This window comes from Taeniopygia guttata, chromosome 2, assembly GCF_048771995.1.
Source record: "Taeniopygia guttata chromosome 2, bTaeGut7.mat, whole genome shotgun sequence".
In the NCBI taxonomy this organism is placed as follows: Eukaryota; Metazoa; Chordata; class Aves; order Passeriformes; family Estrildidae; genus Taeniopygia; species Taeniopygia guttata.
In genome coordinates this window covers 11,864,927-11,888,780 of record NC_133026.1, presented here as the reverse complement: position 1 = coordinate 11,888,780, position 23,854 = coordinate 11,864,927, and the positions used below count along the sequence as shown (strand labels likewise).

The 23,854-nt window shown below is 40.4% G+C and overlaps 2 protein-coding genes across 5 annotated transcripts in view; both read right to left on the bottom strand.

Moving 5' to 3' along the window:
• PFKP (phosphofructokinase, platelet) overlaps positions 1–2,858 on the bottom strand; it is a 41,068-nt gene extending 38,210 nt beyond the window's left edge. For all 4 annotated transcript variants that reach the window (XM_041714352.2, XM_002193530.6, XM_030264312.4 and 1 more), the window contains exon 1: positions 2,477–2,858. In XM_041714352.2, the coding sequence (XP_041570286.2) occupies positions 2,477–2,561 (85 nt within the window). In that variant the 5' untranslated portion in view covers positions 2,562–2,858. The remainder of the gene's footprint in view (positions 1–2,476) is intronic.
• A 14,048-nt stretch (positions 2,859–16,906) lies between these two features.
• On the bottom strand, positions 16,907–21,812 carry LOC140682501 (uncharacterized). The gene is made up of 5 exons (XM_072925181.1): positions 21,675–21,812; positions 20,869–20,946; positions 19,630–19,767; positions 17,664–17,741; positions 16,907–17,149 (listed from the first exon to the last, which is right to left on the bottom strand). Exons 1-5 carry the CDS (start codon positions 21,810–21,812, stop codon positions 17,051–17,053), a joined length of 531 nt encoding a protein of 176 aa, XP_072781282.1. The 3' UTR covers positions 16,907–17,050.
• Positions 21,813–23,854: the final 2,042 nt, after the last annotated feature.

Sequence of the window (23,854 nt, the reverse complement as noted above, 5' to 3'; positions counted from 1 at the left end):
TTCCTAATACTAGAACTTTTTTGCCTACTTCTGAGTCAGTAGCTTTGCCTCACCTACACTTTGCTTGAACAGATTACTTTCAAATAGTAGTAACAGCAGTATACTTCCTTCTTCATGTACTTCAGAACTTCTCTCACGCATTTACACTCTGTCCTCCAAAGGGCAAATGACCTTGTCAGGGCATGACTCATTCTGTCCCTTGTTTAACTCCTGACCTTCAAACTGACTTGAGGCTGCTTATTTTACACTTCTCTGCTGCTACCAATATAGTAAGGGGTTATGGTCACACACTGTGTTTTGTGATTCACGTGAAATTGATCAAGTTCTAAAACGCTGGGAAGGTTATTTCCTTGCTCTTCAAAGTTCGGACAACAAGGCTGCCAATGAAACAGCTTGGAAGGCATCCCGATTACTTTTTTTGGTCTTTGTGACAACCCCACTCCTTAGACAGTAACTTTCACAGGCTGCTACTTTGGAACCCTCCATGCTTCTGTGGCAATCTGCCAGCCGTAAAGTCTAGATGTTACCCATGGATTCTGCAAGTCCTTCAAATGCCTTAATTCACACAGTGGCCGGTGAAGATCAGTACTTTATAAAAGGAGATGCATCTGCTGCTGCATTATATAATCTCCAGCCACGCAGAAGCAAGTTGCAGGGCTCAGCCTTTTGCTGAGCACGCTACTGCTGCTTCAGGCAGTGCCCTGCCACACTTTTAAATTAAAATGGCGATTTGGCCACCACATTATTAAAACAGAGGTGTTCTGATTCTCAGTTCCTCCTAGAATCATTTAGCAGTGGAATTTATGTCACTGAGGGCAAACTGGATAAAACTTGAACAAGTGTAGCCCCACCAAGGAGTAAGAGAAGCCATTTAAACGCATCGATTTGGTTTTCTCTCCAGAACTGCAACACTTTCCTCCTCGATGGCAACAAATCCCTTTCATCCCGATTAGAGTTTCGGATAATCCTAGGTAAACCCGGGGGCTCCCCGTTATTCCTGCGGGCAGGGGGAGGGAGGATGCTTCTCCCAGCCCAGATGACGCAAAGAGGCGGAATCTGCAGCGACTCGCAGCGGATCACGTACACACCGGCGGAGGGAGGGAGGGAGCGCGGAGACACTGGTCCATGCAAGCTGGCACCGCATGGAAGCGCCGGGAAACCCGGTAAGAGGAGAGGGGAGGCTGCCCCGGCCGCGGGCTCGTCCCCGTGTAAAACCTGGGGAGAGACTGGTCCCTAAACCACCGAACTCACGCAGAACGAAAGGAGAGGCTCCCACCCCCCGTTCTCTTCACGAACGTGAATGAGTGCCGCTTCTTCTTTAAGTGAAAGTACTCTCGAGACAGTCCCAGCGAAAAAAAAAAAAGTAAAACAACCTAAAATTAAGAGAGGGTGCTAAAAGCAATTATCATCGAGCAACTCTCCTCGTATAAAGAGAGTAAGAGTCCTCGAACAGCACGGAGCATTGCGTGTTTGAAATCTTAATTAACTGAAACTTCAAACTATTACCACAGGATCACAGAATATGCTGAGCTGGAAAGGAACTATTACGATATTCTGGTAGGAAAGAGGAAACTAAATTGTAGGAAAAAAAAGGATTATTGGCTAGGAATATTGCGATAAAGCCTCTTTTCTTTCCCATCCCTCTTATAATGTCTGCAGGTCTTTTGTTCCCCCTGTCCTGTAGTAGCTACGACTTCCTCTACACTGAAGAGATTTAAGAAGGCGAGACACGTTTCTAACATACTCCTACGGGGAGAAAGTAAACCACGATCTGAGCGTTCTAAACCACGGGTAGGAACATAAACGTGTTGCTGGTGCCAAAACGAAGTGAAAAGCAGATGAGGCGAGGGCTGGCAGAGCCCCAGCAGCGCAGCCAAGCCTCCCACCCGCCGTGCAGGGCGGCACAACCTCCTCCTCCTCCCCCGCTCGCATCAGCCATCCCTCCGCACCCCACCGCCTCTCGAGGGAACGAGACATCTCGGTAATAAAAGTTACTGCAGCGCTCCTACCCTCTCCTTCGCCCAGCCTGGGGCAGAGGAAACGTGGAGAGGAAGGGAGGGGGGAAGAAGAGGTGAGAGGATGTTTGAACCTCAAGCGCCCAGGCCGTACAAAAATTATTTATCTTTTAAATGCGCTTAGTAGGAAAGCCGGGTCGAAGGCCAGCGCGGAAAGAGGAACCCGAGCACCACCGCAATCCCGTGTGAACCGCTCCCAAAGCCCTCTCTCCACTCCCTCCATGTGCCGCCCCGTGGCTTCCCGACACCAGCCCTGAAGCAGCCCACGCTGTTTCCCCGGCCTCCCGCATGGGCGCCCTGGCAGCCAGGGAGGCCCTTCCTTCCTGCCCCTCACACCACCCTCGAGGGGCTCCTCGCCCTCTCCCGCTGCTGCCCCGCTCCCCACCGTGCCCGCAGCTCCCCCGCCTTCTCCTTCCCCTCGTCCTCCCCGTGCTCCCGGAGTAAACGGCGTGAGCCGCTACCTTGGGCATCGCCGCCGCTGGTCAGCACCCCGATGGCCTTCCCGGCGCCCGAGAGGTTCTCGAAGAACTTGGGCTGGTGATCCATGGCGCTGCGGGAGCGGCACCGGCGGGCGAGGCGGAGCGCGGTCGCTGAGGGAGCCCCTGGCCGCCGGGGTCTGCCCCCGCTCCGCTGGACCGCGCGTTCGGCCTCTGCGGGAAAAGAGCCCGAGCAGCCCGGTGTGGGTGTGTGGTTACCGACAGGTAAATCTCTGCACAAAACCTGCGAGAAGGGGCAAGACTGTGTGCAAAAGCCCGGGGGAAGAAAAAAACAGAGCGGGCAGAGCAGCAGCTCTTAAGCTCCTCTCACCCCGCCGCCCCCCGCTCTGCCCCGCCGCCGCGCCCTCCCCGCCTCCCGCGCGCCGCTGACAGCGCGGCGCGGCCCCGCCCCCTCGGCCCTGCGGGAGCGGCGCTGACGGGCGGGCGGCGCGGCCAATGAGCGGCCAGGCTGGCGCCGCGAGCGCGGCGGGCGGGGCGGGGCCGCCGGTGGGGCGCGGCAGGTGGGGGGGGGGGCGGCCCCGGCGGGGCGGGAGTCCCGGCACCGCCTCCCGCCTTCCTTCCCCTTCCCCCTCTCCTTCCCGGCGCCCGAGGTGGGGGCGATGCGGGAACATGGCTGGCGCCTTGGCACGGCGGCAGCGCGGGGGAGGGAGTTGTGTCGGCTGGAGCTGGCTCATCCTCCCCGCTGTAGCGGCTGAGGAAAGCCGCGTGTCTCCGCCGCGCCTGCGGCTCCCCTGGGTAGCGCCTTCAGCGGAGCCTCGCCGGCGGTTCCCCGTCCCCCTCACGGCTCTGCCGGAGGCTCGAGGGGGGAATCCGCTCCCAGCGTGTCGCTCCCTCGCAGCCCGATGCCTCCGGCGCGGCTCGGGCTCGCTGCCCGCCCGGCTGCTGCTCGGGAGGCTCCGGCAGGGAGCGGGGAGCGCGGCTCCCACTGGGAATGCAGGACAGACGGACAGACGGCTCCTGGCGGCGTCTGGCAGGGTCCGTGTCGGGGCCGGGCAGGGACACCCTGAGGCCCCGAGCTCTGCTCTTTCTCTTTCTGCCCTCTCATCCTCAGGTGTTTTCCCGCTGAGGTTCTCAGCACCGCAGTGGGCGTTCAGGCGCCGGTAGGAAAAGGAGGTTGTTCGTGAGTATCAGCGGCTGAGAGACAGACAGGGTTTGAGTCAAAGAGCAACAGAGGCGAAGCAATCGGGAGGAATTGCTCCGGGTGGTAATCGCAATCTTCTGCTTCCTTTTCGTTCTCCTGTTAAGCACTGATGCTTCTGCGTGGGGAGTGGTTAGTATTAAGTACTACTACTTAAATGCGCTCTTAAACTCCTTGTATTGTAACACCACGCTGGCAGAGTAATTCTGTTGATCACAGCAGCGTGCGTAGTCACAGAAACTTTAAAAGCGCCGGGTTTTGGTAATTTAAGCAAATAAAGCTGTATCACCCTGCATGCAGTTGTTTGTGGTACTTTGCATAAGTAAAAGTGTTTGCGAAATCGGGCCAACTTACTTGCACGAAATAATAAAGCAAGTCAGGGAGAGAGGAACAGCATCAAAATGCTGACTCGAGTTTTATATTTTAATTGCTGTGTTAATTACTGGCTTTTTTCAACGTCTTCATCACATCACAGACTACTCACATCGTAAAAATACACGTGCTCATCCTGTTCAGCTTTTACACAGACACATTTAGAAGTACAGTCATTTGAGTAGTTCAGTCAAAATTACTCATAGATAAGTGTTTGAACTTTGAAAATGGATATTTATACCTATCGTGTGGGCAGCTCACATTTGCAAATCTACACCGAGACTATAATGAGTGTGATTTGACAACAGAAACAATCCATTGACAAATAGATTGTATCCTATGAACATTAATATCTCTGTAGGGAATTTACTATATCCTTTCCCGAATCTGAAGTCTTGAGTCACAGATTATAATGAAGGTGAACTTCTGTTATAGAAATATGAAAACGCTGTGTTCAAAAGGTTCTGGTTCGATTTGAAATCACATTATTTTATTTGAGAATAGCTCTGCAAAAGTTCAATTAAGGTTTTTGAGTGATTCAGGGCTTGATCTGAAACCTTCTGCTGGTAGAAACTATTATGACTATTTTATCACCATGGACCAAAGGCCATTGTCATCTCAGGAGCACTTTGACGAAGACAACAACTTTTTCTTGCTTGTGTTTGCTTGGTGTAACCATTTCTAAAAAATGGCTATTCACTGTAGCTAAAGCATTGACACTTTGTCTGGAAGTAGACTTGCCCTCTTGCTTCCCAGTACAACATCAATGCAAAGGAGCTCCTACATTCTGCAAGTATTTTTTCCTTCAATTGCTATATCCTATCCAAAAATTTGTAAGTGATTGATTTTTTCGCCCTCATGTAATAAGGATCTGCCCATGTTTTCATCATTTATTACAGCTACTCCTTGTTCTTCAGTAGAGCTGTCGGGGAAGATTTGTGTTTTGGCTGTGCTGGGCTTTTAGAGGTGGGAGGAGAGGAAAGGATTTGGAACTGTTTCTTCCAGCAATACAATTGCCTATAATCTTAAAAGGATTGAGTGACTGCCTGGTTTAAGTGTTGAAGATTGTTGGGGAAATCAGTGTTAGCCTTGTGGGATATTGTTAATGCAGCTAGGTACACATGTATAAGTCATACTGACACTAAGAGAATAGGCTCTTGTCATATATGCAAACTGATAAACTGCATATCTGAACAAAGCCTCAGCAGGTCATTTTCACACTACATTAGGTGCTATAATTGTCCTGTTACTGAATTACTAAATGGAACCAGTTTACCTGGAATAGGGAGAGGGCAGGTGAGTTTGTTCTCTGATACTGACCATTCCAGGTGGTCTGGTGCATCCTTTTCACATTGACTGTGTGTTCCCTCTGCCATATAGGTCCAGCCTATCTGCCCATCTTTGAATCTTATCAAGACCTAAAAAATCCTGATTGAGCCTCTAACATACTTTGGGCTGCTACCCACCTCCTCTTACTGCACCGGCATCATTACAGGCACTGCTTTCAACTATACAGCAGCTCATCTTCTGGGTGTAATACCACAGATGCACCCAGCACAGCATTTTCCACTGAAATCAAGCTCAACTGGGAAGAACAAGTTATGCTCAAAGAGAATGAGATTACAGCATTGATACTAGAACTGAATGAATGGATTTCCAGCCAACTGAAACAGTTTTCTACAGCCAGACCTTTCTTGGGTGTGGATTCTGTGGCTTCTGTGTATGATACCTGAGCCCACACTCCCAAGTTTGTCTGAGGTGCTTGGAGGAGTTGTTTCTTCTGCTCAGCTGTCTTTTTTCATGACACTTAGGAGTAATAAAGACAAATAAATTCTGCATATTCAACCTTTTAGTATTATTAAAAACCAGGCAGAGTACAGAAAATGCGATGGAAGAATTTACAGAAATTCTAGCACTTTATGTGGGCAGTCATGGAGTGCACAGATAAGCACGAAAAGAAGGAACTGATAAGTCATTTAGGTATCGTTTCTGAGCAGATGGTGACAGTGATTTCTTTAAGAGTGCTTTCTTTCAAAATACTCCCCTACTTCCTATACAACAATATTTCCTGGTCCTACATGTCAACTATAGAGGATTTTTTTATTGTTTTCTGTGAGGAATGACAAAACATCACCATACCTTCATCATGAAGGAAAATCATGTATTGGATATGAGCTACAACCTCTTCTTGAATGTCAAAGGGCTGTTGCTTTGAATTTGCTGTAACTGATTCTTCAGTTGAAAGATTAGGTACAAATTTAAGGCATTGAGTAAATTCCCACTGAAATAAAAGTACAGGAGTTTTTAATGGTACTTTTATCTGGCCTTCTGTAAATGAAAAACACAAATTTAATTCCTATATTTACTTCATTATAACTGTTCTTAATTAAAATAAAAAATACTATGATTGAGTAGTATTTTGTAAAGTAATTTCTTCCACTCTGTTTTTATCTTGGAATCTAAATGTAAGACATGATAAATCAGTAGCAAATTAATTCCTAGCCAAAACATTTTGAATGAGAATGTTGTTACATAGCTTTAAAACCAAAAGCTATTGTTCAGCTTATAGCAGGTTTGAAGCCTCCAGGGTTTTATGGAAAATGTTCTATAAGTAGTTAAATGGAAAATATGTCAGTGTGGTCTTTAGGCTTGATATTATTTGTTCTCTGGTAAGTTCACATCTGATTTCTTAAATGGCACCTACACATTTTGAATTTGTGCCCAACAGGTTCATTATGTGTCACTGTTTTTCCTTCCTCCTGTTGCTGGCTCCTAAATTTACTGCTTAATGCTATTATCAAACAACATGCTATGTATGTCTAGGTTATCTAACTTTCAGACTTTGATTATTGAAAAAAAACCCAACCAAGTTCTAAACCCCTAAAACCTCATTTTTCTGTGGTTTGATATGACCTGGAGTCCACTTCTTAATTGAAAAGTGCATTCTTCTTTGTGTTTTATTGGGCAGGAAAATTCACGACTGAGCTAAATACCACCCAAAATTATTGCAGACCAAAGAGTATCTGTGTTACTGGGAAAGATACATGGTGTAAGATATACTCTTTTTGGAAAAATTGAGCCATGCTAGTCATACACGTATCATAATTGCTCAGAGGTTTAAAAAAATCCTCAGAAAAGGAAAAAAAACCAAAACAACTGCCTAATACTTCAAAAAGAGGAAACATTGTGCTAATTATTCAATTAATCGACCATACAATTGAGTAAGCTATTTCATCAGGTTTGGGGGAGAAGAATATGAAAGCCTTTCTCACCTAGATCACTTCCACAGTGTTGGCGCCACAGGATAATTTGCAAACTTGCTGCACTATGAGCCACAAAAGGTGTCTGTCTCATTGGGAAATGGGTAGAGCCATGTGTACATGCTCATAGTCTACATTAAAAAGATATAGACTACTCATATGCTCTCAGAATGTGGTAGTTCTGCAGCTTTCTCTTAAGTAGTGTGAAAGGATTTGAGATACCAAGGATAATTTTTACTTCTTATGGGATAATTCTCAAATTATGTTTGTTTACATTGATGCAGAGTGTAAAAATGTGAACAATAACCTTAGAACATTGCCTAAAATGCAGAACTTTCTTTTAGATGAATGTTCTAATTGATTATAGCTGTTATTATGCTTTTGTACAGTACTTCTGAATTAGTGAATCCTTTGAACAGCTTCACCAGGAGTGTTGGAGTGTCCCCATCCAGAAAATGTCCTCCTGATTGGTGGGCAGATAGTGAAGGAAAGCTTCGATGTACTTGGGCAAGATTCATCTCATTGAGCATTGCTTCCTAGTCATGTGCTGAATTGTTAGGCTCTCTCTCTCTCTGTATATATGCATATAAAAAGGTGTGCGCTGTGGAATTTTACATGGAGGCAATTTCTGTTAAAGAGTGGATGATATTAAGGAGTTCTCTGAAGATTTGTTATACCATATTCCTTGACAGAGTTTGGTTAGGATAATGTTTAGCCACTTGTTTCTAAAAAGGTATGAATACAGAACGCATCCAATAAGTGCTTATGTGGATTGGGGCCAAATGGATAATTTGGCTTGAAGCTTTCTCTGTTCCTTCCCTTAGCAGGATTGATGGAAATAACTGCAAGGGGAAAAGTCTGAAAGAACTAGGAGAGATAAAGAATGTAGATGATTTATGCAACTTAGGGCTCCTCAAGGAGACAGTAGTCTCTTCACCTTTTTTATGACATTGGGGATCATTTTTATGTGTAAAAGAAAAACAACCAAAAAATCACAGGAATGTTTTTCTACTTAAAATGTTTTTCTACTCAGAACTATATTTCAAAAAATACTACCATTAGTAATGATCTGATCTCATTCATTTGATTGGTTAGTGTAACTTCATTCCTAAATGTAAGCTCTGATATTTTACAAGCATCACAATGGTTGCTCCCTTCCACAAAGAACAGAATTTTACAGTTAACATGGCAGTATAATTGAAGTATTATAAATGTAGTTACATGGTTACTGATGTGAGGAATTAAGAATGCAGTCCTCCCAAATACTTGTTTGTGCAGCAGTTCCCCCAGATATTCAACAGTTCTCATGATAATGGACAATTTTAGTTTCTTTTAAATTAAACTGATTGTGGTTTACAGTTTGCAGTCTTTATGTTTTGTAGTACATGAGAGTTAAATAGATGATCTTGTTGTCCATTGCAGTGTAAATACTCAACTTTCTACTTACCGAACGCTTTTGCTGAAGTTTAAGAATTTATATTGCTTTTATTTGTACTGTTAAGCGATGGATTTGATATATAGTTCTCATTGGTTTACCTCTGAGGATACATTTCACTCTTTGCAATAGAGATTGTGCATGTTTTCTTTGCAGTTTTGTGACTTGCCTGAAAATGGCAGCTCCAGCAATGCTTAAAATAACTTAGGTGGTTGTGGAGACCTCAGGCAGCCGTTAGTGATAGACTGCTCAGATGGACAGAATGATACATGACTGCAGATTTTATTGTACGTGCTCTGACCCTAGTCCTCCAAAGACTCTTGTTCAATGTGGTGCCTTTGTACTGAAAGAGGATTAAAAATTGCCTAAGACTAATGGAGACAATTATCTGTGGGGAAGTGAGGTGAACAGAGAGCATAACTGCTCTAAATGAAATGTGTTCCAGAGTGTACAGGACATTTTGGTCTCTTTTAATAACTGTCTGGGGAGTGCCACAGAGTTGTGTTTGCAGGACGGAGGAGACCAGACTTGGTACCATAGCTGAGAGTGGGATCATCATTACATATGGGTTGGCAGCCAGTAGGTTCTGAGAGAGATTACAAGTACTTAGAGATTGCAATGAAGTAAGGTATTCCATCCAAATAATTAGCATTTCAAGAGCAGTCTTTGCCTTCCTTTCCTTCCTTTTAGGTATTTCCTTATCATCCATTTTCTTTTTCTCCTTGCTTTTACTATTTTCAACTTTCTTCCCACCTCTTTCCTCCTTTCTTCTTAAATTGAAGAGAATAACGGGAGGTTTTTTCACTTCCACTGTTAGTTTTAGTAGAGTGGTTAACTGCTACAATTTTCATACTCTTGCTTCTAAATATTTTTATGGCATTGATTCAGTATCATAACAGAGGATGAAAAATATGTAATGTTTCCCGTACAGAATTAAATAAATAGACTGTAATAACTGGCAGAGCCATTTTCATTTGCAAGAAGCCAGTCTGGATGCCTTATGCAATGTGATCTGTTTTCTTCCTGTGAGGGGAATTAATAACATCTCATTTCTCCTTGTATGCGAAATTTATTAAGGTAGCAAAGATGTATTTAATATTGAATTCCTTGAAAATTGCATTTGTATGCATCCCTCTCACAGAACAACACTAGAAAAAGTCTAATCTCAGATTCTGTAGCACAACCCTCACCCTCACCCCTGAAAAAAAAAAGTCAAGCAAAAAAACAATCCCCCCCAAAAAGCCCAAATATATTGCTTATGCTAGAACCTACAGTTTAGGAATAGTTTGACAGGCATAACTGAGAATTTAAGTGACATATTTAAACTATGGAACAGAGATGAGTAAAAATCCCAAACCAGATTGGTTTTGCTTTTATTTACAGAATTAATAATGTTGTAAATTTCCATGTAGTGTAGAATTGAAGAATTTAAGAGTTTGAGCCAGTGCTCAAACATATTAAATATCCATATACAAATATATTAAATATCTGGTTTCTTGCCTTTTTTCTTTACTCACATAACAGTTCCTTAGAATTTTAATGAAGAAAAATTGTTTTATTTGATTGTTTTTGCAAGTGACCAAAGTCCTTTTAAAATACATTTGAGTAATACCATTAGGATCATTATGTGAAAATAGATGGCATATTGTGAGTAAATTGAATGGTGATTGTTTGGATTAGGCATAGATGGAGCATGTTTAATGTTTAATGTTTACAGCCAAGTTTCTTAGACTGCTCATTTCCCTTCCAGGAAGGCAGTGTTTCTTTGACCTTGAGTGTCTCCATTTGCTGCTGAGGCCAAATGCCTGATACAGCATTTTGCCTTTAGAATCTCTGTGTTGAAGGAAGGTTGGCACAGGTCTCCCATTGCATTCACGTGTAGTTCTCTTCAGCCTTTTTCATTCAGGGAATCAGAAGGTCCATGTGACTTATCTCTTCCCCCGTGTCTCAGTGTAGGATGTACTTTGGAGTATGGTATAGCATCTTCCATGGAAGGGAAGAATGCCAGTTACAGGCTAAAAACATCAGGTGGGTCTTACACATGTGGTTCCACTGCCAAGCGAGTTGCAGCTGGCCTGAAAATAATTTTAAGAAAGAACCAGTGTAGTTTTAGAAAATTCTTACTGTGCAGCTGTCTGGGTGAGCAGCATGAGTCAGTGCAGGCTGGTGATTAATGAGAAAAGAGGAAGCATTTAATAGCTGATAGATTCAGACCCAAGGGGTACCTCCTTGTGCAGGGAAAAGAATTGTTAGAAGCCTGAAGAGGCCAAAATTACTGAAATTGCAGGCATTTTCTTTGCAGGTGTTAGGGCCACAATGTCCCAAAAGCCATGCACCCTGACAAGAGGCCACAGTACCTGCTGCTGTAGATGATGTCGTTAAAGGAGGGGATTTTGCTACAGAGTTAGGCCACTGCTGAAAATCAAAGTGAATATAACTTGTGGAGTAGGTCTGGCAGCACACAGCCAAGTCGAGCTGCAGTCCCTTCCCTGGCACCTTTGAGCAATGTCAGTCAGCAAACACTTGGAAAAAGAGCAATAACCATCCTTAAGAGGAAAGGTGTAGTGTTGGAGGGAAAGGCTGCTGAGCACGGATCCAGCACACGGATCACACGAGGAGTACAAATGGGAGATTTGTACTCTGTTCCTTTATCGTGGAGCTAATTCAGTTTTACGACCTTTTCAGCCATGTAATGAGTTCACATCATCAGGTTTGCAGCACAGCTTCCCCTCTGCACTGGGTTAGGCCTTCAAAGTTAAACCTTATGAGATAACATGAGATAACAATTTGAAGTAGTTTCCAAATTAACTTTAAATAATTTTACCACCTAGATAGTGTACTTAAAAATGAACATTGCATCTAGTTATATCTTTCAGGACATGAGAGTTTAACAAGAAAATTTCTTTGACCAGAAATAAAGAATTCAGATGTAAGAGAGTACCATATGACAATAGTATTCTCATTATTTTGTCTTTCATTATTTTAATGTTTAATATTCACTGGCAATTTTACCTATTTTATCTATATTTCTTAAGAGGCAGAAGTTATCCACAAAACAAAAGATGGACAGTGTTTAAATGGCAGGAGCAGAATGTTCATCCTCATTAACAGGAGCAATAGTTTGCTCTAGCCAACAACATTAACTGTTCTGTGACAAAAGAGAGGAAAATCACAGATCACAGAATGTCTAAGGCTAGAAGGTGATCTGGTCCAACCTCTCTGCTCAAGCAGGGTCACCTAGAAAATATTGCACAGGATTTTGCATCTAGATGGTTTTTGAAGTTACCCCTATGCAAGTTTAGCAGTCGAGACATTGGAGCCATGTGTCCATTGAAGTTTCAAGGCTGAACCTAGAAAGAATTGTGAATCTGCTGAGCTGGACAAAGGCTAGACATGTTCCTCTGTGCTAGACCTGCCCTTCTAGAGGGGAAGCTGGGGTTCCAGGTAAACTGTATTTCTGGTGAGACTGCCTTAGAATTCAGATTGTTCATGATGGAATTATTTTCAGGACTCCATGCTGCAAGAAAAGACTTACTTGGAAAACTACTTGGTATCTCAGCTAGATTTTGCTAGGTTTTCCTGATGTTCAGTTGTGGTATATTCAGGGAAAATGCATGTGAAGAAGGAAAAAGGATGGGGTGAGAATATACAAACATAGAAAGTAAAGAGTTTTAGCTATAAAGTATGACTTCTTTACTGCAGAACTGCTGTTCCATTTGTCAGAAAGAGTGTTATCTGTGAAGTTTCCACTAGAAAAAACATTTTGGTATTCCAAGCTAGCTAGAGATGATGGGACTATTAACTTGTACTGGACTTGAGTGTTTTCAAGAAGTGGAATTTAGTAATGCTGTAGTATCACAGTGGATGAGGTATTAAAAGTAACTTGAAAAGAGCAACATGGTTGTTATAAAATCCTTACCATTTTTTCTCTAAGTATTTCAAAATCCTCTAAAGCAAATTAGACTTAGGATGATTAGAGCAATAAGGTTATCACGTGAAGAGTGTGTTGTTAACAAAGTCCAAAAAGACAATATAAAATTATCCCTTCATCAAAGCACCATAAGCTATTAGTGTTTTGATATGCAGTGTGGACTGACTCATAGGAGCTTAAGCTAAATGGAGCTCTCTGTTATGATCAGAGATGAAGAAGAGCTCTCTGGAGTATAATTCAGAGCAGCTATTTTTTTCTTATTAGCTACAGATAGCTTGCCTAGCCAGTAACAGGCCGTGCTCTAGCAAGGATTTTTCCTCTGGTATGTCTGAGTGGAGATCACATAAAGAGGCAATGTGGGGCTGCTTTCTTCTGCTGTTGTGGTTAGCTCAGATTAAACTGAAAGCCATGCATTCTCATTAGGGTCTAGAAGCTGGTTTATGGCACTCATTCCTTCTTGTTTTCAGCTGTGAGTTCATGTTAAAAACTGAAAAACAACTGACACCGCTGTTGTCACTTAAACAGCTCAGTTGCTACAGCTGAGTAAAATCACCAGTAAACAGAATTTTCCCATTTGTGACTTTGCCTTGTGCTGCTCTTCCCCATCCCTCTTGAGATGCCTCTGTGCAAATAGAATGGATTAAAACTTCAGATATCAAATAACTAGTATATATTTGGGTTGTCATATGCTAATAGCATAAATATGTCTATTTTTGCTTGCTCTTGCTGTTCTTGCCATTCCTGTATGCCACCAGGTACCTTTCTCCTGAGTGATAGCTGGGTCAAGGACAGCTACAAGCTCTTGCCATATCAAGTACAATAAAGTATTCACGCTGAATCCGAGTGACAAACCAAACTGTGTTATGTGCTTCATTAAATTAATTAGTTCAGACTATAAGGGGGGTACCATTAGACTTTTAATGATGCTAGTTATGCAATACAGACTAGGGAAGAGTTTAAAATCAGATTACATTGCATGATATTGGGAAAAGCCTATGAAAATAAGAATGCAGGTGTGAAAACCTTCAAAGTAATCATGGATCTACACATGTTTTGGAAGGAGTGACCACTCTCATCTCTTTCATAAGTTGGAATTAGAGACTCATTAATCTGGTCTCAGTAAAAATTATGTTTAATATAATACAGTATTGCTGGGCAATATCCAGTATTGTACCTTAAAATATGTTTTTTACTTAAAATATTGTGCTTGCTACATGATGATATACAGACTTCTTGTAATTAGCAAGGCTGCCACTGAGGAATAAGGTTTTACAAAGATGCTCTTAAGATGAAATTTTGAGTGTACTCAGCTGGTAAAATAAACTATGCTTAATTTCTGATATTACAAATTCCTCTAAACAGATAAAATCGTATTTGCTGGACATAAGTTGTTGAAAAGAGTACTAGAAAAGAGTACTTTTAAATTCATGCATGCTAGTGACTTCAAATGGGAGAAAAAAATAAATGTAGTGTATTCCAAAGATATTGTTTTGGAATGTGTACAGTCTGCTTGCTTTATTTATATTCTGAAATACTTTCATATTGAAATACTTCATAAACATATACTAAATAAGATAACATATATTTAATCCTGTATGTACATCTTTCCAAGAAAAAAGTGTAGGCTGTTTAACATGATAATTATTTCATATTTTTATTTCTCTTCCTTTTAAAAATCTTTTTCCTCCAGCCTTCCCTTTTTCTCTCTCACTGAAAAACTAGTGTTTTAAAATATGCTAAATAGCTTCTATCTTTTTTCCCCCAAAGCATAAAAACCTTTAGCAATTCTAATGCTGTTTGTCTGGAAAAATAAAAATTTGAATAAACCACTCATGAATAGTGAGTTATGCATTAGTATTTTCTGAGTTATGCTAAATTTTTCTTATATAAAACCAAGATTGCTGTTATTCTGCTCTTCAGAGCCTAAGTGAAGTACTGATCTCTAGCCTGTGTTTTGATCATGCTATGGCCAAGCATTTTAAAGTTAGCTCAGGTATTTTTGGACTACCCTGTGCTGTAGAGAGTTTTCCTCAGAATGGTCCCTAATGGAGCCTTATACCTCCTGGTCCAAACTTTCTGTCACTGTCTGGCACATAGAGTGGATTGTGGCCATGACTTGTGATTGATGTCCCCAAAAAGGAGATAATAAATGTCTTAGTTTCATATATTGCTCTAACTTGCATGCAAATCTGGGAATACACAGAAGAATGTGTTCCTATGAAGAGAGCACAGGTTGGTTTATTCATTGAAGACCAAAGCAAGTTAGAAATAGCCAGGTTTTCCATCAGAAACTGAAGTGTCTGCCCTTGGCTATTTGAAATGCACAGTGTCACTGCTAGATGCCTAAAAATTTCCTAATACTATTCAATCTTCCTCTGTGGTAGAAAATTGAGACAGCTATTGTAAAAATGATGCATTCATAAAATGATTCATTATCTGAAACTTGAAAGCCCAGTGCATCTCTTCATTCCTTTTTTTTCCCAAAGTTGTTTTTGTCTCCTGGTACTTTCTGCATTAAATAATTTAAATGCTTTTTGTACTTTCCAATCTGATTAAAACAGGTTATGGCTACTATTAAAATAAATATTCAGACGTATGAATTAGAATAATAGTTGTACCCAAACTCAAAGTACAAATGTCTACATGTTACAGAATAAATATGTGTATGTTTTAAATTGAACTATAGTCAAGGGAATACATTGCAAAGTGGCAGTAAGACTTTATTATTATTATTATTGCTACAATTTTCTTTTTAAGTATTTAATGTTATCAGTATATATAATATGCTTACACTGGCACTGTACCATTTATGATGGGAAGGCCAGATTCATGTCAAAATAACACTAATGTGTATCAATATCTGCCCTAGAAGGTAATGAATGCAAAACACTCCCTCAGTTCAAAGATGTGGAAAGTCTGTTCATTATTTTAATGTATTATTTGGCTTAGTGGAATTTATTCATTGAAGAATTTTGATTCTTGTACTGATTTCTGTGTGACTTCAGGGCGTTATTTTTTTCAGCTGGAACAGTGTCTGCACACTGATCAAGTCTCAGCTGAGTGAATGCTTTCCAATTCAGATGATGCAGGAACAGGGCAGTATAATGAATATGTCATGAAAGAATGCACACAACACTGTTTGTTGTTAAACTTGGTGACAAAGTGATGGTCCAAAAGGGTTAATACTGATTAACTAGTTACTTTTTTATTTCTTTGTAAACATAAAACATAAATGGGTTTTTGGGCTTTTTTCTGAAGCCATTTTTGAAAGGAGAGATGAAGGGATCTTTTGACTTTGGGAAAGTCACACTGTAATGAGGTGCTAAGCTGCCTGTAAAGACTCAAACCAGATTTAAAACCAACAAACCAAGCAACCAATAAAACCAATGTCCAAAAATGGTAAGAAAATTACAAATTACAAATATTTACAAATATTTTTACTCTTTTCATCTTTGCACAATCTAAGTTAAGTGTAAGTATTAGAATCTTTTGCAGTGTCCTGATTTGTTTTAACATCTTTGCCTGAAGAGACAGCTTGAAAATCAGTGCCTAGAAATCAGGAACCAAAGGAATTAGGCATATCATGCTGCTGAAAGATATTATGAAACACTGTTCATTCACTATACCCCTCCTTTCTATCCTTCAAAACTGTCGGTTTCATAGATGTTATCTTCTTCTACAGCCTCTCAAATAATCAGTGAGCTGTTTGGAAAAATGTGCCAGTATGCATTGCTGCCAGTGCCTATTAGATGCCATGTGAGCATTTAAAGGTGTTTTGCTGTTGCTAGTCTTTACAACAGAATGTGAAGATTTTTTGTTTGCTTGTTTTGTTGTATGTGTTTTTAAAAATATCTATACATATATAAAATTTGCATCTGGATGGTGAAACTGCGATCTCAGAATTCCTGAATGGCTGTGGAAGCCTGGCAGCACAGTGTTGTGGAAAGAGGCTGATCTTTTCACACATGAATGGTCAGGGAGTCTTGTGACTGCAGTGGTAAAAGTGCAAGAGTGCAAATGTGAGATGTGCATTGGAAAAGCATTAGGCTGTCAGAGATTTGTATTTCCATAGCCTGATGGATGTGAAATCAAATAGTGTAACTGATATGCTCACTTTTTAGCTTGAAAACAGCTTTGGAGGGTGTTATCTATGACACCAGTTTTATGAGAAATATCACCTTTGGTTTTGTAAAACAAATAAATACAAATATATTCACATAGAGTTTTTTACATCCTTTTTATTAAGGCTTAAGTTTTTATATTAGTTTAGAAAAATATATTGACAAAAATAAATTAATCTGTTTATAACCCTAAATGCAAGCAGTGAGTTTGCTTCTTCCTTTAATTTTTACATCTTGACTTGATAGAAGATCCCTGAAGTATGTGATGGAAACTGACTTTGCTAATGCTTTGCTCTTCTCTTGAAAGAGTAGTTTTCAATTCTTTGGAGTATCTCTCTGGAATGTGCATGGATCTCTTGCCAAATGCAGTGGTCATTTGACTGTGAAAAAAAAAAAGGCTATTAAGAAGTGTCTGTTAACTGGTTTGTAAAAAAATACATCCAATATTATGGCAAGCAAAATGTGAGTTGAGAAGAAGCATATAGTTATTTAAAAGAAATTTAAGAAAATATTAAAATTTATTTTAGAAAATTCTATCTAAATTATAAATATTCTTTGGTATATATGATGACCATTTCTTTTCCACCAACAGACACATGGTTAATCCTGTCCAAAGTGATGTAAAGCTTTTCTAAATAGGCACAGACTGCCATGGGTTTTGGTGCTGAATTAAAATGAAATGCTTTTTAAAAGCCCATGCTGATACAATGGCCTTAACATGAGTGTGGACCAAAAGATTTTCAGTGAGTGAAAATCTATAGTGCATGGAAGTGGGGCACAATTTCACAGGCATGTGCAGCTTTGATCAGCAGTGGGACTTCTTGCATAAGAAGCTGCTTTTTATCTTTAGAGTTCCTTAAAGTAAAACAGGCTGGAAAGAAACAGCCTACTTACCTTGGCCACAAATTCCTCCATTTTATTGAAGCAGTCTCTCACTATAGACTCATGGCTGATGTTACGTCTGGGCTTCAGCTGGAGGGAAGGGAAGGGAAGGGAAGGGAAGGGAAGGGAAGGGAAGGGAAGGGAAGGGAAGGGAAGGGAAGGGAAGGGAAGGGAAGGGAAGGGAAGGGAAGGGAAGGGAAGGGAAGGGAAGGGAAGGGAAGGGAAGGGAAGGGAAGGGAAGGGAAGGGAAGGGAAGGGAAGGGAAGGGAAGGGAAGGGAAGGGAAGGGAAGGGAAGGGAAGGGAAGGGAAGGGAAGGGAAGGGAAGGGAAGGGAAGGGAAGGGAAGGGAAGGGAAGGGAAGGGAAGGGAAGGGAAGGGAAGGGAAGGGAAGGGAAGGGAAGGGAAGGGAAGGAGGAAGGGAAAAGAAGAGAGAGGAGAGGAGAGGAGAGGAGAGGAGAGGAGAGGAGAGGAGAGGAGAGGAGAGGAGAGGAGAGGAGAGGAGAGGAGAGGAGAGGAGAGGAGAGGAGAGGAGAGGAGAGGAGAGGAGAGGAGAGGAGAGGAGAGGAGAGGAGAGGAGAGGAGAGGAGAGGAGAGGAGAGGAGAGGAGAGGAGAGGAGAGGAGAGGAGAGGAGAGGAGAGGAGAGGAGAGGAGAGGAGAGGAGAGGAGAGGAGAGGAGAGGAGAGGAGAGGAGAGGAGAGGAGAGGAGAGGAGAGGAGAGGAGAGGAGAGGAGAGGAGAGGAGAGGAGAGGAGAGGAGAGGAGAGGAGAGGAGAGGAGAGGAGAGGAGAGGAGAGGAGAGGAGAGGAGAGGAGAGGAGAGGAGAGAAAACTGTTAATTTGAACAATGGCTAGTATATAAAAGTTCAAACAGTGCCCTCTGATGGACATGATTATCAACTGAGAGCACTGTAATTCTGCTGCCATATGCAAGCCTGCTGAACGGGTTAATGCTAAAGTTAGTGCAGCGCACTGTCTGCAGAGAGATCAGGGAATAATATTTCAGGACAAGGCAAGGGTCTGTGGGTCTTTTTGTTTTGTGGCAATACTGGTCTTGTCAGTGTGTGCTGCCTGAAGGAAACAGATTTCAGAGTAACTGGTGGTCGTTGACATTCAGTGTTACAGATGTACAGAGGTGATTATGTTCGATCAGTAACACAAAATATCTATTGATGTGTATGTGTCTATATGTGTATTAAGCAGTAGTTATTGTCCATGGCTGTACACACTTATTCCTGGGGCATGACCTGGTCAGGAGCAGCAGAGTGGGTTTGGATGTCAGTGCTCCTGCTCAGGCCAGTGTCCAGCCCTCTGCCCTGTAGAGCTGAGCAGTGGTTCCCTCCCACAGATGGCCACAGATGGGCAGGGTGCGCCTTTGTATGCCCAGTTTTGCTTTCCTGCAGGCAAATCTGATGCCTGGCACAGGCATTAGCTGCAAGGGAAGCTACAATAAATCTGAGGCTTTGTCCTCTGTAAATAGTTCTTAAGCTGACCCCAACTGAGTAAACTATTTGCACATATGTTTAAGTAGTTCAGTCAGCTGAAATAGGCTGAATGCAGACCTAAAGTTGTTTGCCTACAATTTGCATGTAATTCTTTATGTTAGCTTGTCTTGACAGAAGTCATAGATACTTGAAGAAAAACACATTAAATTGATATTTAGTTAAAATAGTAAATACTTCTGTATAAAGCTAGTGCAGTCTTTGAGGAGAAGAAAGCTAAACATTGTTTTTTGGCATCATATCTTTAAATAAGGCCATAAACATAATGTGTGAATTTAAAATTGGCCTGTATCATACAGGTCAGTTAAATAGTTGAAAGATACCTGTCTTTACTTTCAGACATAAGATTTAGGTATCATTATTTAAAAATGTAGTTTTTTAAGTTTTCTATTGCATTTTCAACATATATATTGTCAGTTTTATTCACCATGAATACCTGACTAGACTATCATGCTATATAAATGAATAAATTGTACTTACACATGTCTTGAGCTGAGCATGAGTCTCATACATTTCTCTTAGAAAAGTGTCCTTATTTTGAAAAGGAGTGTCTGCTCTCTTGAAAAACTCAGCAATTTCATGCACTATGTGAACAATGGCTGCATTATCATATTTAACCTGTCATGATAAAAAATAGTATAAAAAATTCAGTTTCTGAAGTCTGCACCTAAACATCAGTTAATTTTTAAACTACCTGGGTCCAATTATCATTGGACAATTATCAATTATCCAGTTCTCATTGTAACAATTATCAAAGTTGTTAAACAATTTTCACCACTTTTCTGTACTTTTCTAAAATTTTCAGTACAACAATTCTAGCTAGTAACATGCATTGCAAAGATGGCATTTATTTGAAAATCGAGACTTGTATGTTAAACTTCCAGTTACAATTAATGAGTTGCTTAAATTCAAGTTGCTTTCATAAGGAGGACCCCTATTTTGTAAAATTAATCTATCTTGCATTTTTAGACTGCATTTATATACTTTGATATATAAAATGCATAAGCAATAGTCAATAAAAGGCCAAGAGGCAAAACCAGATCTTTTGAATTCAGGCCCAAGACATCAGACTGTGCAGGGCTTTCCTCCCAAGCTCAGTCCCTATGTGATGAAGGGCAGCTCCCTCTACCTCAGAGAAGACGAAATACAGGAGAGGCCAATATTGCCATCCTTTGCCCTTTTGTCCCCTGGGTGCATTTTAGAAGATCCATTGAAGAGATGAGCTGGAAACATGGAGAATGAATTGTTGGGGCACAGGGCCTTATTTTGTGGCATTGCAAATCTGGATGCAAAGTGAGCTGTGCACATGATGTATGTGCCAAGTAGTACATGGAATTACCTCTGCACTGCCTTTATGGGATCTGCTGCTGACTGAAACTGAGGCCAGCATGCTGTTCTGGTGGTTTCCAGGCTACCACACTGATTCCAACTAATTTTTCCCCTTTAAACAGCAGGACTAACAAGAAAAATCTAACACTTTTCTTGTAAAAGTGGCATTGTGATTTAAATAGTAGAAGAAAGAAGAAAAAAATTACTTCCATAAATAGCTTATCCAGGAAATAATTTAGACTGAAAAGTAAACAGTCAGAGTTATCATTTAAGCCTGTAGTATAATGTGGCACAATTCTGGTGTAGAAGTCTCATCACAAGATGCAGAGGCTGGCTGAGGTAGAGCCACTACAGTGAGATAATGTCGAATACGCGTGTTTTTCTACTTACTGCTTTCAGCATCTGCTCAGGGAAACACAAATCTTCACTGCTCACTTCCTCACACTCCAAGGAAAAGCCTCTTTTGTTCTTAAAGAAAACATTGAAGAAACTGTAAGCGTGTGCTAAACCAGGTTTATTATATAAAAAATTCATAGAAATCCCTTCTCAGTTGGTTTCTTAACAATAAAGTGTAAAACTGACAACACTGACATTTTATCTCATGAGTTTGAAGAAGATTCATTTGCTTCCCAAGCCTGTCTGAAATGGGAAGAATAGTTGCTTGATTCAACTTATTTCAAATTTTCCAGGGATGTCAATATGTACAGAGATGAGGAAAGGGCAGGCCACAAAAGAAGCCAAAGTGGGAAAGGAAGCTTTCAATATAGCTAATTTCAAATAGAGCTTCAGACAATCTTTTGTACCAGAAACTTTGTGACTGTGGATGTCTTTTTCTTTCAGTGAGATTACATGGTAAAGTACATTATGGAGTGACGGTTTCATCTGATGCCAATTAGAAGGACTCCCAAATGACTCTGCACTCTTCTTGGGATTAGAAGGACTCCCAAATGACTCTGCACTCTTCTTGGGAAGGCACACAATGTTATATATTCAACAGGATGAGTGTAAATTAAAATCTAAATTTCAGTTTTTTTGGTTTTAGAGAGAAGGAACATCTGACTCATAACTTTTTAATTATGTGGGGAAAAAAAGTCATAATCAGGCAGTTACACATCTGAGGATTCCTTACACCTAAACTGAAGAAAGATGGAAAATGACATCTATAGCTTGTGGCAATGTTTTACTCTTTGACTTACCAGTTGCTCAATCTTCTGTAAAACCTCACTCCACGGCACACTTTGGAAGCACTGGTGGCTGTTGCCCTGGCGGCTACCAAAGGATGGAGCAATAAGGCAGGCAGTTAAGAGGAAGAAGAAGCTCCCAGGGCAATACATTGTCAGGTTCTGGAACTAGGAGAAGAAGACAGGAGGTTTAATAAAATCAGGCAGGTTTTACATTTTTGAAGTAACACAAGTGTATGCGATTGTTAGTTCCTGCTTGTTCACTGTGCTCTGTTTTTAAGATGTTCTGTGATAGACATAGTTCAGATCTTATGGTTGGACATTAGAAAATTAAATACATTTATCCAATGAATAAATAGAAAAAAATTGTATGAGGAAGCCCTTTTAAAAATATGATATAAAATTATATACTTATTTATAACTATATATATTATATATTATTATATTTCTGTTAAGGGTTGCATATGTAGGTTTTTTTAAAAAATCCATTTCTCTTTTTCTGAAATACTTATTTTCATAAATACATACTCTATATAGAAAACTGGCATTATTTACTGTAGTAAATTCAACTCAATATAAACTATTTCCTAGTAATTAATTAATTTAAAACTAGTTTTTCCAGTTTTCCAGCCATTTGTTGTAATTCATATTAACATGTAACTTTGCTATCTCTATTTCACGCCATGATTTAGAGCGGTTTCTTCTAAATATAAGGTTGTACTTTACTTGGACTTTTTTCATAAACTCATTTTGCATTACAGTTGTGAAGTAAAAAGGAAGAAATGAAATGAGTAAATAAATCTCATTTAGAAAATCAGCAATAAAATCAAAGAAGCCTACCTTGTGGATAATACTCAGCTCCTGGTTGTGCACTTCTGTAGGGCTCCTGGGGTACCATTCTGTCAGCTGAGTCCCTTTTAAATAGTCTTCCACTTCTATAAATTTCTGACCACCTACTCCCAGTAGATGATGCAGAGTGAAACTATCTTCTTTCAGTATTCCATCCTTTCAGGTGTCTTGATTTCCAGGCAACAAAGAGTTGCCTGGAATGTGGGTGGCATGTTTTGAAAGTTTTACTTAAACAGAAAAAACCCTAAAGTATGTAGAACAAAATGTTAATTTTTATCTTACTTGCTTTTACAAACTGTTATTGCTAAGAGTTTGTAAATATTCACATGCAAGTGTTAAAATATAGAATGCACTGTTACTTTAAATGAATAGCCTTGTCTTCTGTTTTTACAGTATGAATGTAGATTTTCATATAACTTACTCAATGTGGTTTATACCCGTAAGTAATTGAACATTAAAAAAGCTAAACTCTACTCTTTCTGTGTGAACTTCTTAGTTTGTGGTTCTATAACTATTATATTTACTTCAGAATATAAATACAAACTCACTCACACACACATATTACATGTCACATGTATGTATATATAGACATGTTAATTCTAGAAGCTGCACCGAGTTCTATGAAGTAATCTGCAGAAATTTTTATTTTACTGAAGGTTTGACATCCTGAAGAGAATTAACTTCCAAGAGAACTAATCCCTACAAAATCAGAAAATGTAGTAGTTATACAAATAATAGTAAGAACAATAAAATTTCATTACATTTTCTCCCTGGGAGTTTAAAATCCCATTAAAACTCAAAGCAGACCTAGGATGCAGCTGTGCTGTTCTTGTTATTTCACACCTATCTGAGCTGTTCTTGTTATTTCATACCTATCTTGTTATTTCATACCTATCTGAGCTCCTTCCTTTTACTGCCTGAAGTTTCTCTGTGATAGTTTAGCCAAATGTTAAGCACTTGCACACACAGCAAGTGTGCTGATAGAAAGGGGATTGCACCAGGTTTTTAAAGCTCTTTCTGGATGGATTTGCTTGTAATTTTATAAGTCCTTAAGTACCTAACATCCAGCTTCTGGAAATTACATAAAGATTGTATTTGTAACTTTCATCTGTAGTATTTCGCCGGTTTGCCCCTTTACACATTATCTGCCCATCTTCAATAGTTTTTACTTTAATAATTCTAGTGGATGTCAATTCTCTATTTGCCATTCATAAATCATCAGGAACTGTAATTATCATTTTGTGAGCCTCTGGTTCACCTCTGTGAGGGTCTGTAATCATCTGTTAATGTCAGAATTCAAATATGTTCTCTTGAAGAAAAAAATGTGAAAAAATGAAGAGAAGACA